This window comes from Clupea harengus, chromosome 18 (genome assembly GCF_900700415.2).
Source record: "Clupea harengus chromosome 18, Ch_v2.0.2, whole genome shotgun sequence".
NCBI classification, from domain to species: domain Eukaryota; kingdom Metazoa; phylum Chordata; class Actinopteri; order Clupeiformes; family Clupeidae; genus Clupea; species Clupea harengus.
In genome coordinates, this window is record NC_045169.1 from 19,378,080 (window position 1) to 19,393,079 (window position 15,000).

At 43.4% G+C, this 15,000-nt stretch overlaps 1 protein-coding gene across 1 annotated transcript in view; it reads left to right on the plus strand.

Annotated features, from left to right (window-relative positions):
- Positions 1-15,000, plus strand: part of htr2cl1 (5-hydroxytryptamine (serotonin) receptor 2C, G protein-coupled-like 1) — a 70,894-nt gene that overhangs the window by 42,184 nt on the left and 13,710 nt on the right. Inside the window, exon 3 of the mRNA XM_012830781.3 lies at positions 2,493-3,328. Within this exon, the coding sequence (XP_012686235.2) occupies positions 2,899-3,328 (430 nt within the window). The 5' untranslated portion in view covers positions 2,493-2,898. The remainder of the gene's footprint in view (positions 1-2,492; positions 3,329-15,000) is intronic.

Consider the following 15,000-nt stretch of genomic DNA (forward strand, 5'->3'; position numbering starts at 1 on the left):
GGTGAGATAGCACAGAAGGTTAAGGAGGAGGGGTGTAGTGTCTACTTTTTGTTTTTGTAAAGACTTCAATCCATCTGGAGCTTCAGTAATTACATAAATAAATGCAACGGAATGCCTGAGAGGGTCACAGTATGCGTAGAGAGCACAGCAACCTTGAGAAATGTGGTAAAACTTAACTTAACCCAGTATCCATAAACCATTATTAACACATTCATAAAGATTTCCTCACAGTATCCACAATACCTCATGCCACATACTTCTATACTACTACTTATACATAGTAATGACTGCGCTCATAAAGCACTATGATGTTATAGTATAACAGTGTTTCCCCTAGGTTTACAGCTTTGGGGGGGGGCAGGGGTTGCGGCACGGTGCGCGGCGTGGCGTGGCCACCGACACAAACGCTTAAAGGAATCATGGTGTTCATGTGTTTCTATTAATGACAGCAGTCAATATACCAACTAAACATCGGAACATGTCTTTTTATGACAATTATCCACAAAGTGTGCAGATTTTGTCGCTGCAGTGGTGTATCTTTCTGGGCTCTGGAATTTGCGGCCTAAAATTCCTGATTTCGCAGGAGCTTTTCCAAAAAGTTGCAATGAAAGTTTTTATTTTTAGGTTTTTGTTGCAATTAAATTGACGAAACAAGTGAAAGTTGCGATAAAAAGTTGTGAATTGTCCTCTTTGTAATTATAATTGAGTTATGTGTTGAAAAATAATTGATTAATAAACAAACATTAATTCATCAAGAACAAAACGATTGAGAAATGGTCCTCTTAATAACCTCACCAATATGCCAAACAAAAGATTACCAGGACTACAAAAATGTAGCAAAATAGGCTTTACTTATCCACAACGAAGTGCACATGTTGGCATTACAAAAGGACCAGTAAGACTGAATAAAATGTTATGAATGTCTCAGCCTTCATATGACGAAAAAACAAAACAGCCTGTGTCACTATGATCCGTCTCGTCATCTGACGTCCTGCCTGTGTTTCTGCCGTTCTCATTGCTTATCAATCTGTTTTGCTATCCTTGTTTATTTATTTTATCCGTATAGGTGTTGATGTTCAATTTCATATATTAATTTAAAGTCGTCCAATTTCAAGTCATCCATTCTTCAACACTAGCTGCTACCTTGTCTTCAAACAGAAAGTAACGTTAAATCTCCATGGCAACAGCTCTTGAGGGTTTGGCAAATAATCGGATTTATTGCTTCCTTCATTATTCACAGCAAAATAAATAATTTCCGTTACATTTCATAGATTTATTACCAGACTCTGTGTAAAAAGGGCCACGCACAACTCGCGGAAAATGATAAAAAATGGAAGCCAGATCTATTTCTGAATTTTCGGTGCGGACATTCTGTACGTACGTTCTGTTTCCACGTCTGTTGTAGCCATTCTCATTGGGCCTCATTGTCGACCCTACCTAGGAAAAGATCTCTGCCGGATTCATAAACGCCTGGATATTAGTTTTTTAAGGCTTAAAAGTGTCCGTAGCTGTGCACTGATTCTTAAGCCCAATTCTGTCTGCTGGTGGGAGCGTGCTCACCTGTGTGTGCGCGCACGTGTCTGTGTGTGTGTGTTTGTGCGCATCGCGGCGGAACTCCGCCATGCGCGATACAGAGAGCAGAGAATTGTAAACGCGCGACCATGTAGAGACAGAAATGACATGCCGTCGTGTAAATAAGATAAATAACATAAGGCTATTTATTTTGTTTAATAAAAGAGCAAGCTATAGACCTGTTCTATAGGAAAGGTAACCTTTAATTACTTCCGTTGTGATCTGGCGCTTTATAGAAAATAAAATTGAACAAAATTAACTTGACCTTTCAGGGGGGGCGGGGCGCCCCCCTAGTATAACGGTAGGGGAAACACTGAGTATAAGCCCTTAGAGCCTGAAGTATCAGAATGCATAATAAAGCTTCTTTTACCTCTTGATAATGGCACTGATGACATATTTGCCTTGTGTGAAATACTGTTTATTCACCCATTGTTCTTTATGGAGCCTTATGTGACCCCATACCAGCTGTCATAATACTAGTTGTGTAGGGCTAATACTACATCATCATAACACTTTATGAGAGCAGCCATATCTATTTGTAAATAGTTATATAGACTAACGTCAAATCCTATGATGCATTATTAATACTTTATTCATTTATACATCTGTTGATAAGTAAAGTAAAGTGTTACTGGAAAAGCTCTCAACCGTTCAGATTCATGTCTTTAAATAGACTTCTAGATTCCTTTTTTAATTGTTTATTTTTATTTTTTTAATTGCACCACTAAGTTAGTTAACCACCAATAACCAATGTCCATGCAACTGTGTATAATGTGTCCATACTTTTCTTTTCATAAGATACAATAGAGGGATATTCAACGAGACTGAGATTCAACAAGAGCTATATATTCTTTTGGACTTCAGAAGATGAAAAGAAGGGTCTTGATGTAACCCTCCTTCGAACTTGCTTTCTCTTTTAGGTGGAGTCTCCAGCAAAAGAGAAAGAGAGGGAGAAGATCAAAGGCACAACACGGAAATTTTCCATGGATAACACGGATGTCGTGGTTGTCCTAGATGTTGAACACTTGGATTTCACCTGTGGCATTTGAGGAAACCTTTCATCTCTGGCAAAGCAGAAATCCCTCTTCCGCTCACCCTCTGGCCCTTCCTCATCCCCCGCTATACCCCCTGCTGAGACCTCGCCACATTGCCCTCCACCGTTGGTGCCATATGAGTGACTCCACCTCTGCTCAGCTCACCACCGCCCCCTAGTGGTAGCTCCACAGGAACACTCTCCACAGGAGGCTGTTTTTGAAGCGCTGCTGGTGGTGGCGGGGGGACCAAGGGGGGCTCAGACTGGCTCAAAGACCCCCCCCTGCTCTGCTGATGGGGAGCCCCCACGGTGTGGGACCCCTTCTGGGGGGGTTTAGGTCTACCACCGCCTCCCTGGAAGTCGCGGGCTGGATAGCAGCGTGGCCCGGCAACTCCTCAACCATCACCCTCCTGAACCAGACCGGCGCCGTCTGGGCGGAGCCTGATGCCAACCTGTCGCAGTACCCGACGGGGCCTGACGGGGTCGGGCCCGGCGCCAGCAACGTGGTGGAGCGCGAGGCGATGAAGGAGAAGAACTGGCCAGCGCTGCTCATCCTCATCATCATCTTCCTCACTATCGGCGGGAACATCCTGGTGATACTGGCCGTGTCGCTGGAGAAGAAGCTGCAGAACGCCACCAACTTCTTCCTGCGCTCGCTGGCCGTCGCCGACATGCTCGTGGGCATTCTGGTCATGCCCATCTCACTCATCAACATCCTGTATGGTGAGTTGTTTTTCTGATCGGTGAGCATCCTGGTCATGTCCATCTAACTCATCAACATCCTGTATGGTGAGTTGTTTTTCTGATCGGTGAGCAACCTGGTCATGCCCATCTCACTAATCAACATCCTGTAGGGTGTGTTGTTTTTCTCATCGGTGAGCATCCTCACCATACCCCTATTGCTTATCAACATCCTGCATGATGAGTTGTTTTTTCTCATCAGTATGAAAACTGTTAACTCTCACTTAGTTTACTAACAACATTAACCTAGTCAGATCCATGTATGCTGTTATATATTAGGCTGTAAGAGGCCAACTGTTATATTTTACTGTTTATTTACTGTTACTGCACCGGAGACACGTAGACATTTATAAAAGCAATTTGTAGTCTTGGATTCATGCCCTGTGTACGCCCATGGGAGGTGATTTATGTATTACCACTTACTCTAAGCCCAGAATTTGTCAAATGATACGTCACAAAACTATTTTAATAACCGGCGGAATAACATATGTTTTCAAGGTTTAGGGAGTTTATCATTGAAAAGATCAGTAAATGAGGACATTAAAAGTGAGGCAAACTTTTTATTTGGGTTGAATGTTGACTCAAGTTAGAATATTAACAAGTCATGACCTTCAGTATTGCAAAACTCTACAATAGTTCAATGATGAAACTTAGAGGGGTTTTATGGCAATAATGAATTACATTTCACATCTTTTTGAAGTTAATTACACGTTACATTTTACACAGTCTTACATTATTCAAGTCATGAATTGACGTAAAACCATTTACCTCAGCTATAACAAAGCCATTTAATTGCCAATTTACATTAAAGGAGCAGTTGGTGATACTACATCCCGCCCTTTAAGTGCCCCTTCAGAAGTTCTGTGCCCCAAAGTCATGGGCGTGCATTACCAAGGCAACAATGGTATGCTTCCACTGCAGCGACTTTCGCTTTGGTCTCAATCAGGTTGAATAGGGGAGAAATCCGCCCTAAAAACTAGGCCAGGCGACCAATAGGGAAATCTAATGGAATCCAGAGCGTCTGCTGCCCGAGGGCCGGCGCTTGACACGGGCGGCGGAGATGGTCTAGGCATTCCAGCCTTAGATGCCGTGAAAGTGAAGTGGATGTTTCTCTCTCATAGTTCAAGCAAAACAAACATTATAACACAAACATCATCAAAAGAACAACATGCAAGCACACAAACACAGCATCCAACACAACAGAGTTAAAACTAGCGAGAGTTAGATCGGGTTTAGATTGTTTTTACTAAACTGCAGTGGCTGAAGAGAGGACTGTAGGTTTGTATCAGCAAAGCTGACAAGGAAGATAGCGTTACCTGCTTACAAGCTAAACAGTCGGGGTTAGTTATCTCAAACATTGGCAAACAGGCCAAAACAATACTGACCTATTGATTTTCTGCTATTGATAGTTTGCTATGAAACTGCAAAACTGACATTACCCACCTGTTGAGCCGAAAACAACCTCTGCATCAGTCCTCATGCCTTTCAACTCTCAGAGCTCTCGTCCTGTTGGAAAGCCTCGCCAATATAAACATGGCTCTTCGCTCCTGCCTGAGCATAGCACTTCCTTTTACATTTTTGTGCATCTGACCTTCTCCTCTTTGGCTGTTTGTCGGCCATCTCTCCCTCTTGACAATGTGATAATTTGGGGAAGTTCAACACATTAGCATGTGACAGATTTACCCTCTCTCTCGCTGCCTCCTCTTCCCCGTCGTCCTGAGCACAAGCACGAGCACGGTCGCTCCCAGTTGCTGATCGGCTGGAATAGTGTTGTGTGGCTCGGTCCGTGCCACTATGTTTGTCACTCATTTACAGACAGCTAGCGAGCCGTGAGGAGATACTTGCTGAATGTGACAAGAAGTGTATTGGTTTTACATCGCTTACTGCACCCGTTGGATGTGTGAATAAATGTGTTACATGTACTTGGTGGAGATTTTCAGCTAGATTTAACCATAAATGTCAATGTTAAATAATCCAATGTAGCTGTGACATTTAAGACTGCAGTCTTTTGTTGTCGTTTTTGTATGTGCGAAATAGACACACTGTGGCCTCTGTAACTTGCCTCTGCCTTTCTCTCGCTCTCCTGCCCTTTCCTCATTGTCGCGTGTTACCTGGTCAATATTATGGGATGCCATTTGCACTGTCGCCATCAATAAACACATCCTTGCCTTCTACTGGGCGGCCGGCTGTGCCTGTGTCTCAAGGTATTTAGAGCGTGAGTTGCTCATCCCTGCGTTAAATGTCACGGCCGAGACCCTAGCCGCTGCGCCCGGCCTAGACACGGCAAGCTTTTTGCAACTTTCCGCAAATTCCATTACCCTGTCTGCATCACGGAATAACACAGAGTAAAATGGCTCATTATGCCGGTAGAGCTCCCGAGTGGCCTTTCCCTGGTCCTGAGCTGAGTGATTAAAAAATAAATACCATTAGTGATTAAATGGCAAAAATAATTGGGGATTTGTTTGTCTTATTGAGGACAATAAAGTAATTACTGTGAGGGGGATGTGGGCAAGGACTGTTTACCTTCTAGTTAGAATAATAGACAATGAAACAAATAATGAGCGCTAATGGTGATAAACAAATAATGCTAATAAGTGTGCTAATGCTACTGAACAAATACTGATAATAAGAATGCTAATGCTCAGAACAAATAATGCTAATAAGGGAGCACTAATGCTACGAAACAATAAGCTAATGCTAATGAACCTCAGTTTTAGTCTCTGTTTGGCTGGGGTGTAGGGAATATCACCAACCTCACTCTGTGCGGCCAAAAGGGAGAGAACTGGTATACTGCCCTTGTCTTATCATCACTCTCTGAGTGAAGGTTGTTTAGACTGCAGGAAACAAAGTAAGACTACTTGAAGACTCTGGCACTAGATTGGTGTAGCCATTTATAACATATTCCATATCTATCTATAATCAGTTATGACAGGTAACCTACGTATTAATAGGATATCATTTTATACCATATATTGGAGATCCAGTCTTAGATTTTAGTCAGTCATGGATCCAGGTTTATTCTTGAACAATGGGTGGCCACCATTGTGAGACAGAGACTTGAAGATCCACACTCCCTCACAGCGCTTAACCTCAGCATATCTGATTATCCCTTCAGGGACAGTCGGTTAAATACACTGATATTAAGGGGTGTTACCGTCTATTCAAATAGCACTTTGATGGGGGAAGGGAGTGACCACTTGTCACACCTCCTTCCCCAGGACAATCTCTCTCTAACCAGAAATAACTACATTCTAACTTCAGTTCCAAATTAAAAGTAACAATTATAACTAGGTATAAGATACATTGAATTATTGACTATGGCATATCCTTATTAACTATAAATCTCAAATGGCCGGTTCCTTCAGTATTCCTACGTACATTAATGACTGTTGTAACAGCTCTGTAATGTGTGTGTGTGTGTGTGTGCGCATTGGTGTGTGGATAAGTACACCATGCATGTGTTTGTGTTCAGTTATGGTCTGTGTTTAGTCTTTGAGTGTGTGTTTGTGTGTGAGTGTGTGTTTGTAAGTGTGCCTGCATCAGCTCTTCACTGTCTGCGTCACTCGATGAGTATTGATCGGAGAACGCAGCGGGAGAAGCGAGGCTCATTGATTAGACATGACCTGCTGAGAAGCAGCTAGTAAACAGAAGCTGACAGGTATCCTCACTGTAGATATGCCTGAGATGTGCTGAAGGGTGCTGCCTGCACACTCACAAACACTTCTACACACCTGTGTGTGCACTTCAGAGAGACACACTCACAAACACTGGACACTTCTACACACCTGAGTGTGCACTTCCTAGAGACACACTCACAAACACTGGACACTTCTACACACCTGTGTGTGCACGTCAGAGTGACACACTTCTACACACCTGTGTGTGCACTTCAGAGAGACACACTTCTACACACCTGTGTGTGCACGTCAGAGAGACACACTTACACGCATGCAGACTGTGGCATCAAGAGAGGGCAGGTCATTGAGGAAGTGTATGTACAGTGAAGCATCTGCAGAGGGGATTCAGAAGGGACTACAAAACAAGATGGCTACCTAAGGGGCAAAGTCCTACAAGGACTAAGGACTTCGGAACACAAACTGTTAAACATTTCCTGTGAAAACTACAGCATCAACAAAACTATTTGCCTGTAACATAGTGTTGTTTTTTTCTAGTATTTTATCGGCAAACTATTCATAGTAACAAGATGCCTGCTGTAAAAAAACTCTCCATTTTCTCCATTAAATTACCTGAAGAAAGTCATCAGTAAGTCAGTGTTTTTGAATCTACATCAGGAATATTCCTACTGTAAAAACAAGCAGCAGTATCTCACTGGCAGCTGAAAATAACTGGAACTCCAACCGTTAGACATCCCAGTGTTTTTTTCTCTGTGAACTTACCTCAGGGACACGACAGTTATAGTTATTTTTTTCGTTTACATCGCAATTGTGAGTATTTCCATGCTGTTCAATGTAGGTGAAACCGGGGTTGCTACATTAGTTTAATTAAATCAGTCTCATAAAATTTAATAATCATTAAATTTAGTATTTAATATTTTATAATTAAATTACTAAAACAATGAAAAGCTCTAGTTGTACCACTATGCTACAGTCTAAGTATGGTATCACAATACTATAGTACTACAATATCACTACAAAGTCTATAACACTTCATGAAACAACCAGAGAAGTGAAGGCATTTGAAGTACTTGATTGGCGGAAAATGGCTTTCAGTGGAATATTGGAACAACAACAGACAAGACAATTGTTTAAGTCTAAATAAACAATTTATTAAAGGTAACAAACAGTAATGAATGGCTAATACTAATCATATAAACAACTGAGTATAACCATGAAACAAGGCACAAAGTGGAGTTGGGCATACAGAGGAGGGGGCATAAGATCCTCCTCGTCTCTGTGTGTGTGTGTGTGTGTGTGCGTGCGTGTGCAGGTATGCGCGGTTACGGGCTAACTGGAGAAAGAGGGAGAGGCTATGCGCAAGCGCACAGGCGATAGATGTCCGTGTCCTTCCTTAGCTCGTCAGCTGAAAACTCGTGCAGGCCTCGGTGGGCATCAGACGGTCTTGAAGGAGGTAGAAGTTCTGTTCGTCGACGTGGAGAAACTAATAAGGGAAGCCGGTCGCCTTATCTTACTCAGAACACTGCTGGGCTGCAGTATAATTTTACCGATATCTTAGGCTGCAACTAAACGAGTCAAAGTATTTTCGTAACTTCGGCCAAAAGTTCAATACGGTTCGTTGTTGCGTAGTCCTTTGTTCTTCTTCTGCAGAGAGGGTATCTCTTAAATGAATGGTGTTTACTGTTGTAAACCCACCGCCAGAGAGACAGATATGTGGGTTTTTCGTGGTTTTAAAGGGAAAAATGCGTCACCTTATTTATCACCTTGCGGTGACCAATACCGAGTGAATGAAATGTAGATAAGAAAGTCAAAGTGATAAGAGAATTGTGGGTAATGTAGTCTATGGTAGGACATTCACTTACATCAATGAACACCTCAAGCAAGCCTTGAACCTTATCATTTGCATCATCACTGCTTTGGAGTCTTTCCTTTCAGCTAGACAGCCCACACATGTTCTGGTAAATTTTACAAATAACCACAGCCATCAAACTTCAACATCAATTTTTTTTAAATTAAATACTTTGGTTCATCATGGTATGTCTCATGTTGTGGCTATATCCACTCTGTCCAATGCATTTTTAATGGGCATTGGTAGAAATCAATGTCAAAAGATCCATTGGAAAGTCAGGCCTTTTGTGTGCGATTAGCTGATGAGTTATAATGAGTTTGTGGAAAAGTACTGCTTGTGGAAATGGTGTAAGAAGTAATAATGTGAATGATATAAACCTTTAGCAGATGATTTATCCACAACATACATTTTTATCAGCATGTATGCCTCCTGGGTATTGAACCCATGGTCTTTGTTATGTGAAACAGACTCGTAAATGTGTGCACTATAGCTTCTTTGGCATGTAAATTCTACATATCCTACACTTCTCTATGTACTGAAGATGTAGAAGCTCATTTGAAGACATACAGTATGTGGCATTCAAAACCAACCGTACTGCACCAGAATCAGACAGGCAGCTCAATCTGCGTTCAGGGCATGTACATCTGTTTTTATCGCCACGCTTTTCAGCGCTGCGCTGCTAACGCCTGTGTACACGGGCCATGAGTCAACGCAGAGAAAGAAAAATCGCTCTGGCCTGGTTTACTAACTTAACATGCCAGAGGCTGTTCACCCCTGAGACCTGCTGCGGATATGGGTACGGCCCGGTGCGAGATTTACACCTTCTCCCCCGGATTTTCAAGGGCCAGCGACAGTTTACCGGATGCCGCCGTAACCGCGGCACTTTCCAGGGCACTTTTCAAGTGTTTTTGGCAATATCCTGCCATGCCAAATGGACACGGTCCCAAAGCACTTCAAAGAGGCCTGCTTTGCGTTTCATAGTGAAATAATGCATTAATGCATCCCATAATGATAACCCTTGAACCCCCTAGAGCAGGCTTTACACAGTAAAAGGTTGTATTTTTCCACAATGTAATTGTAGTTGCACAGGACATCACTTAAATTGTAAGTGAAATTTCCCATAATGCATATGTGATGTACAGTAATGCACTAGAAAGCAGTTACACAATAGTATACTATACAAATCACATTTAGAAAAGAGCAGATTTCACACTAATGTCTAACAGTAGGTTGAAGCACCTGAGGAAAAGAGTGTTGCATTAAAAGGAAAAAAGGAAACCAGGAAGAGAGTGTGGGGGGGGGATAAAGCTGAATTACACGTCTTTTGTGATTGACCTTTTCTGTTGAGAGTTGTTGTACTCCACAGATGTGTTTCATTTAGCCAGCTATTAAAAAAGAAAACAGTTGATGCCAGCTGTATCTACTTTATGTGTTGTTTGGAGACTAAGACACCTCTCTAGATGCCATAAAAAAACACACACAGATGTGCTCCGAGGCATACACAAGCATGCACACACTATTTTGTCCCTGTCCTGCTCTGTCTCTCACACACACACACACACACACTAGCTCTGAAGCATCCACAAGCATACACACACTCTTTTGTCCCTGTCCTGCTCTGTCACACACACACACGCACACACAATGTGAACTTTCAGTTTTTCCTTTTTAATACATTTGCAAACATTTCTAAAATCCCATTTCCACTTTATCATTATGGGATAGTGAGAGTAGATAGAGTGTAGAACGATTTTAGCAAAAGGCTGCAACAATTGTTTCCACACGGTGTTAAGAGGCATTGGTCTAATCAGTATAAATGAATGTGCAGGGACTGGAAAAGCCTTCATATTTTATCACAGACATGCATGCATACAGTGACACACACTTGCATACACACACACAAAAAAAACACACGTATGGACATGCAATATTTTTCTGTTGTTGGTTGCTTTTAGTCTTGTTGTTCCTTTTCTCTCCCAGGTCTAGTAATTGGCAGCTGCTTGTGTATTGGATTTCATCCTCGTGGTGGCTCTGAGTCCTGTGTGTGTGTGTGTGTGTGTGTGTGTGTGCGTGTGTGTGTGTGTGTGTGTATGTGCGCGTGTGTGTCAATCACCCCTATCAGTCAGTGCTATAAAGTGTCCTATTTGGTGCTCAGACGTCTGACAGAGAGAAGGTCATGACCTCTCAGCTCAATATATAGACTCTGCATAGTCTCCCTATACTTCAGTACATGTGTGCCTGTGCATGTCTGTGTGTGTGTGTGTGTGTGATTGTGTGTGTGTGTGTGTGTGTGTGTGTGTGTTCACGTGTGTGTGTGTGTGTGTGTGTGTGTGTGTGTGTGTGTGTGTGCGTGTGTGTGTGTGCTTATATTGGAATGGAGTGTGTATGGATCACATAGAGTGTGGATAACAGATTGAGATGTCCATGAATGAATCTCACAGGAGATTGTCTCAGCCAGCAACACAGAGACCTTTAAGGTCGAACCAATCAACTTTATCACAAGCAATCAGTGTGTGTGTGTGTGTGTGTGTGTGTGTGTGTGCGCGCGCGCATGAGTGTGCGTATGTGTACATGTGTGTGTATGTGTTAGTGTGTGTGTAGGGTGCGATTTAAGGGGGGGTGGAAGTTTTTTTAATCCCACTGGGGACTAAATTGATCCCCCCAGTGATTATTGCTACTTCACCAATAGACTGTATAAAATGCCAAAAATAAAAGTATTAAATTAAATAAAGTAGAGTACCACAACATCAGAACAGTGTGTAGTGCCAACAAAATGGATTATGGTGTGACAACAGAGATGAGACCGCGGCTACGTGATGGTCCTGGTTCCCCTGGCCTTGATCCAGGCACAGCTTTTCAGAATGACACCAAGCACACATAGTCTATTTCTGGGCCAGAACTACAGCTAGCTACACACACACACACACACACACACATACACACATACACACACACACACGCTTTTCAGAATGTCACCAAGCACAAATAGTCTATTTCTGGGCCAGAACTACAGTCAGCTACACACACACACACACACTAACTGTGCAAATGAAATGTAGAATATGCATCGTGCATCCCCACTCAGAGGACAAGTGTCCTCTCCCGGCACAGAGGGGGGTCATTATGTATTGCTGTTGTGGTGGGCAGGAATGGCTTCCTGTGGCGGTGCTTATTACAGCGGAGTTGGAAGAGCCATCGACTGAAAACCCTCTGCTGTCTGACCAGTAGGTCGTGCAGGGGATGTGAAGTGTTGTCCATTATCTTGAGCAGTTTGTGTAAATTTGGTTAGCAGTCAAAGCACTTAACGGCAGGCGTGATGAGTTCGGGCTGCAGCTCGCACGGGCTTTTGGCGTGGTGCTGTTTGAAAGTTGCATTCAATTGGTTTCTCGCATATTTACGTTTGAGTACCTTTTTGGAAATGTGAGGTTTTGTTCATGTAATTGGTTTGAATGCCATTTTGGAAGAGCGAGTTTGTGTTGTCGGCTTTGTCTGTGCTGCGTTGGTGTTATTTTTGTGTGTCGTTAGAGACAGGCAACCTTTAGTATTCTGTGAGTGGCTGCGTTGGCTTGTCTGTTTGTATCCAAGTCATTTGAGCCATATTTGAAACGTTGCTGCAGACACTGTTCTGCATATTATGGAACAGGATTCTTTGCCTTAATTTGGTGAGTGATTTCCACCGCGAGAGGTGTTGGATGATTTCGATTATTTTGTTATTGACTTAATTTTGTGGAAGTGGGATTTAAACTTTTGATTGACATCATATTAATCACAGCCTTTTGTGAAAAGTAATTTTGTCTCGCGCTCCATTGTTTACACATTGAGTAGCGTCTTTCTGGCACACACCCACACTCAAACCCCTTCACCCCACCCACACACAAACACACACACACACACACACACACACACAATGTGAATTTCAGCAGTGCGTATGCAGACCTCCCTGTGATCGGTGCAGAACGTGTCCCTCGTGGGTACGTTATTTGTTATTTTGCCTTTGTTGTTTTTTGGGCAGTCAGTGTGATTGAGAGCAGTTGTCTCGGGGGGCATTTCCGAGGCTCTGGCAACTGCTTGCAAAACTGGTGGTTCCCCCAAGTCTCTGGGTTTTACCCGCCGCAACTGGCTGCCTGCAGATTAGGATCTACTTCTATGTTCTAGATGTTCTAGATCGAAGGTGGGCAAGATCTGTATTGTACGCTGCTGGTGTTCTGTGTACTGTGTTTTAGTCTGCATTTAGACACAGACTCCAATTAGGCTCAGCTGATTTGTCTGCAGGTTTGTGTTTAATTTGAGCAATGGCGCATGATGAAGCCCTACCCTGAGGGTTTGGGGTTGCTGGGCTGTTTCTCGCAGGCCCAGTGTGTGTCAGTCTGTGGTTTGTTTGTCTCTTCCTTCTTGCTATCTCCCTCTGACTGCCCAGGGCCCAGGGTGCTGGAGTGGTGAGTTTGATGACCAGCGGATGGTGCGGACTGTATATTTGTATCATTGCGTATTGTTAGTTAATGATTTTGCTCCATATTGTATGGCTGTATTTATTTTAGTCTGGTTGTGTATGTCTAAGTGACAGGAGACCTAGGGATTCCTGTTTTATGGGGGAGGGTGGTGCGGCCCGTTAGGCCCTCGGCTTGTTTTAAATGATGAAGCACTGAGAGGGGTGTAACGGCTCGATAGGCCTTCTGCTTGTTTTCTGGTTGTTGTCTGCAGGTGTGCCAGGGGGCTGGGCTTCAGCACCTGTTTGCTGATGAGCTGCACAGGTGTGCAGGTGTCTTATCAGCTAAAAGGGCTGCTTCCGCTCCTGTTGGAGGGCCACTCATACTTTGGATGTTTACACACACAACACACACACACACACACACACACACAACACACACACAACACTGCACTCACACACACACACACACACACACACACACACACACACACACACACAGACAGACACACACACAGACAGACACACACACACACACAGACAGACACACACAACACAGCACTCAACCACTCAACCACATTTCACTTCGAACAGCATTCTTGCATCACTGATGACTGGATTGAGCCCATCTCACACTTTAGTATATCATTTAGTTAATAAAAAACATTTTTATTTAAAATCCAACCGCCCACCTCCCTCTTTTGTTGTGGCCCAGGCGCAGGGTCGTAACACTGATGAAACACACTTTTCGAACCGTACTGTGGAGTGTGAGAAGAGAGGCGGAGTGTGTTCTTTATGACAAAGACTAATGTGCCCTATAAATTCATTATGGGCTCAAGGAGCCGCACAAGAGATAACAGCCACTGACACTGTGTTTATGTGGGGGTTACAGCATGCAGTTACAGCACACACACACATACACACCCGCGCATGCATGCATATATACACACACGCACGCGCACACACACAGATACATACATACACACATATACACATACACGTGCACACATATACACACACGCACATACACACACACACACTTAAACACACACACACACGTAAACACACACACACACATACACACACACACACTCACACACACACACTCACACACATCTGATATCCGGGGACAGATGTGTGCAAAGGAAGGACTGTGTGTGTGTGTGCATGTGTCTGCGTGCGTGTGTATGTGCGCATGCGTGTTTCTGTGAGTGTGTGTGTGTGTGCGTGTGTGCACTTGTGTGATGTCAACACAGAGACAGAGGAGAGGTATCCAGACAATGAAAGGCAGTAGACAGAGATGAATAAAGATTTCAATGGCAGTGACATGCTTAGAGACACCCTTAAAGGCATGCGTGTGTGTGTAAATGTTTGTGTGTGTGCGTGTGACATGCTTAGAGACACCCTTAAAGGCATATGTGTGTGTGTATATGTGTGTTTGTGTGCGTGTGACATGCTTAGAGACACCCTTAAAGGCACGAGTGTGTGAGTGTATATGTGTGTTTGTGTGCGTGTGACATGCTTAGAGACACCCTTAAAGGCACGTGTGTGTGTGTGTATGTGTGTTTGTGTGCGTGTGACATGCTTAGAGACATCCTTAAAGGCATGTGTGTGTGTGTGTATGTGTGTTTGTGTGCGTGTGACATGCTTAGAGACACCCTTAAAGGCACGTGTGTGTGTGTGTATATGTGTGTTTGTGTGCGTGTGACATGCTTAGAGACACCCTTAAAGGCATGTGTGTGTG